Here is a 4,232-nt window from a genome sequence, read left to right as displayed (position 1 = left end):
GCAAGAGACGCGCAACGAGAACAGTTCAGAAAAATTCGCTCAAGATAATTATTCTTGTACTGTGCTCAGTTTTTAGTCTCAGCTTCAGTTTCAGCTTCAGCCTGAGCCAATTGACTTCCTTAGTGTGCGTGGAGCATTTTGTGTGTGTATAACGGTTAGTTAAAGATTCCTCTGTGTCCCTGTGTGTGTTTGTGTGTGTGTCTGCTGCGTAGTTTGACATTTTCAACAGCAGCCTCAAATCATAAGCAAATCATATAAATAAAATAATTAAAATAAATTTTCAAAATAGCAGAGTAATTATTATATTTTATTTGCATTGTTTTGTGTTTCTTCCACCGTTTGTTGCCCGTGTCTAGAACAACAACATCTCCGCTTATCATAAGGATATTGCGTCACTATACGCTAAGTTGAGAGCACACTTCTAAGGACGCTTTTTCCCACTTTGTTTGCCGAGCAGTGTAAGTACGCAATATTCTTAATTAAATTTGCATTTTTCCCTTGGGGTCAGCCTGAAAATGGGCCCTATGGAGCAGCAGCTGGCTGTGAATTTTATGAGCTTTTTTTGTGTCCCCTAAAAAAATATTTCATTTTTCCGCACCCCCAAAAACGAGAATCAATTTAAATGTCTTATTGATATGCAATTGGGAGTTTGCTTAATTGAAATTGTAGAGAGTGTATAAGGAATTAAAAGAAATTTCTTGTATGTTGCAGCAAATATTTCTGAGAGTGTCTCTAGAGTTTGTTAAAAATAACAATTCAATTGTGGACACTCTTGTAATTTATTAAATGAATAATAAGTAAAAAATAAAAAAAAAATAGTATTATGGTAGGAAGATATAGATATATTTCAAAAAGCTTTTATTTGTATTCAAAATATAATTTTTCTAAATTTCTGAAATTTATAAAATATTTTTGACATTGTCAAGAATTACATATATTTAATCTTTCTATACTTTATCATATCGTGTTCAATTGTAGTTTTAAAAATATCCAGTTTTTAGTTTCTGTAGTTGAAAATGATATAAATTTAGCTAGGAACAAGTTTTTTAAGCTTGAAGAACATTTAAACTTTTAAACACATCTCAAACACTTTTCGAGGATTTAATGTGTCCTAAAGTATATCTAGCCTGCATTTTACAGAAAGGAAGTATTTTAAAAGAATTGTATTTTTATATTTTATAAATAATGGTACACGAAACTAACTAAAAACTTTTTTAAAAAGTATCCTGAATGATTTAAAATTGCACTACCTAGCTCACGCTCAACTACAATTAATGTTTGTTAAACAAACATAAGATAAGGTTATTTAATGGTGGCCAGGCTGAAAATGTCGTGTCATATATCAACAGTTAAAGCACACGTATGCATATTCATTTATGTGTCAGATATGCTTGGAATTTATTTTATTTGCCCCACGAGTGTCGTAATTGCACAACTGCTGCTGCTGCTGCTATCGCTGTCACACGCTGCGTATGAGTAATATCATGCATTAAGACTCATTAGAGTCCATAAAGCGTCAGTTAGCAGCTTAATAAAAGTGGAACAGTAACTTTATTAATTAAATTCAAATATCTCAGTTGAGTTTGTTTGTAAATTTATAAAGTTTTAACTACATTTTATTTAATATTTGTAGGCAATCGACACAAACACAATGAGACATAATTGCAACGGGATTTTGCTGACAACGCTTGTCACATGGACGATTGTGGTGTGCAACTTGGTTAGTGGCACCACAGAGGCACAGGAGACGCCATTGGCATTGCCCGTGGCCGAGCTGACACAACCCACAACAGCCATACAGGGTGAGGTCTGGGAGGAGGACGACCATGAAGTCTTAATACGCAATGAGCGCGGCACAAAGAGCGATGGTTAGTTAATGACATTTTTAATTTGTAATCAATTTAATAAATTATTATTTGATTTATATTTAAATTTCTACATAGGCCTTTCATGTCGTTATGGCAAAAATCCATGGACTGAATGTGATACCAAGACCAATACACGTTCACGTACATTGACATTGAAAAAGGGTGATCCAGCCTGCGATCCAACACGCACCATACAAAAGAAATGCAAAAAAGGTAAGTTTTAGATTCCTCAATTAGCTTAAGTTTAATTTTTAAAATAAAAGTAACCCATGACATATTTAAATTCTATATAATTAACTTGATTTCTTATCAAAACTAATTGCAGCGTGCCGTTATGAGAAAGGCACCTGGTCCGAGTGTGCCACAGGACAAATGACCCGAGCTGATAAATTGAAGGCGACCAGCGATCCTTCCTGTGAAGCAACACGCATCATTAAGAAGAACTGCAAGCCCGGCAAGTCCAAGGATAAGAGCGCCAAGGAACAGCGCAAGAACAAGGACAAAGGTAAGCAAAAGTCATCTCTTAATACAATTATTAGAATAAAACAGAAACAAAAATTTAGTTGGCATTTCTTCCATCCAATAGTTAGTTTAATTACATTTATTTTTTTCTACTCTTATTTCAAACTGCAGCCGCTCGCAAAGGACGTGTCTAAATATTTTTGGTAGCAAACTTACTGATTTTTTAAGTGTCAAACGTTAGTTTTTATTCCCGATACTCGTTTTACAATGGATATATATATATAATAATAAAAATGATATGAAAACGTAAAAAATAAACCCATATAGACATTAATTACCATGTATAACCGTAAAGCATTCTATTTGAATACATTTAATAAGAAAATTGTAGTTTTTTGTTTTCAAACAATCGATATAAATAACAGAGTAAATTTCAATCTATTAACAAAATCTAAACAAACAAACCGTATGCAATACCCCCTAAAGAAGATGAATATGTACCAACCATAGAAGTACCAAGTATTTTTGTTCAATCTAAATTTTAACTGCTCAGTTCCGCAATACGATTTCGCTCGAAATTGGTAAAAACAAAAAGAAGGAAAGTTGAATTCAAATAGCAATCAAATCTGTTGAGAAATCGCATTACGGAACATGTTTGAATTTCAAGATTTCACCAGACTAATCATCTATAACCAGTTGGACTTTTAGGAAACATGATAGCCCTGAAGATTGTGAAACAATTGTAACTGGAATACTTTCTCATAGATCATTAGCCGAGTTGTTCTTTAAATTAACTTTATATAAATGAACAGAAAACAAAAAGTAAAGTAAAACCTTCCCATAAATAAACCAAAGTTATTTCAACATAATTAATGTAAAATGTTTGTCAGAAAAATATCAGCTTCTGTATTTGATCTCAAATAAAAACCAGAGAACAGAAACAGTGGAAAATAAAATATAAAAAATAAAACCGATATAAAAGTGAATGATTGATAGAAGTAAAGCATTAAAAAAAACCAATTTTAGAAATACATCAAATGCAACATTTAAACAAGAAACACTTAGTGTAAATATTGTAAAAAGTAATACAATAGTATTGCAAAGTATTCGTAGTAAAGAGACGAGAGTTCGGCGAGAAGAGAAGTGAAAAGAGGAGAAGATAAGAAGCGGCCATGTCTAGGCACTACGCTGAATGCGATTAGCATTTTAAAAAACATATACAATACCCCCATCATCTACTTATTTGGATAATAGTAATAATACTCAAATACACAAATAAACGAACACACATACACACACACACAGATACACTAACCTACAGTTGCATTCATGTTTTATTGAACTGAAAAAGAAAATACAGAAAATGTTGTGGAAATTAACATTTTCGTGGAAATGCAACTTACATAAAGTAAAATACCTTTTATGCCGTTGTTGTAGCTGATTAAAACAGCACAATAATTATAATAATAATAATAATAATAATAATAGAACTTCAAGAAGACCATGGTTCGTCATTTTAATAAAAACCCAAGAAATTGAAAATTTAGAGCCGTTGTTTATGACTTCATGTATTTTAAAACATAAACATAATTCTATACCGAAAACAAATATACCAATAGTATGATCCATTAGCCCTCACTCAAGTGCAGTTCCAATGCACTGACTATGTATGTACAGTGTTGGGTAAACAAATACATACACACATACATTTATATATACATATATACATAAATATTTCATGTCGAAAACGTACATAAATTTAACTGATATTATTATTATTATTTCTATTCTATTCTATCAGGAAGCCTACAAAAGCAAAAACAACAATATAGTCATTTGCATACATACATATTTACATACATAAAATAAGAATAACGAGCAAGACAAAATGAAGAATGAAGA

At 31.8% G+C, this 4,232-nt stretch overlaps 1 protein-coding gene across 1 annotated transcript; it reads left to right on the top strand.

Annotated features, from left to right (window-relative positions):
* Positions 1–10: 10 nt before the first annotated feature.
* On the top strand, positions 11–3,876 carry LOC117788575. Its single transcript, XM_034627362.1, has 6 exons — positions 11–154; positions 357–458; positions 1,634–1,868; positions 1,944–2,081; positions 2,194–2,373; positions 2,502–3,876. The coding sequence occupies exons 3-6, from the start codon at positions 1,652–1,654 to the stop codon at positions 2,522–2,524; spliced, it is 558 nt and encodes a 185-aa protein (XP_034483253.1). The 5' UTR covers positions 11–154; positions 357–458; positions 1,634–1,651; the 3' UTR covers positions 2,525–3,876.
* Positions 3,877–4,232: the final 356 nt, after the last annotated feature.

The sequence above is a fragment of the Drosophila innubila genome (assembly GCF_004354385.1).
Source record: "Drosophila innubila isolate TH190305 chromosome 3L unlocalized genomic scaffold, UK_Dinn_1.0 0_D_3L, whole genome shotgun sequence".
Lineage (NCBI taxonomy): Eukaryota > Metazoa > Arthropoda > Insecta > Diptera > Drosophilidae > Drosophila > Drosophila innubila.
Note: the sequence above shows the minus strand (reverse complement) of the source record. Positions and strands in the feature narration are given on the sequence as shown.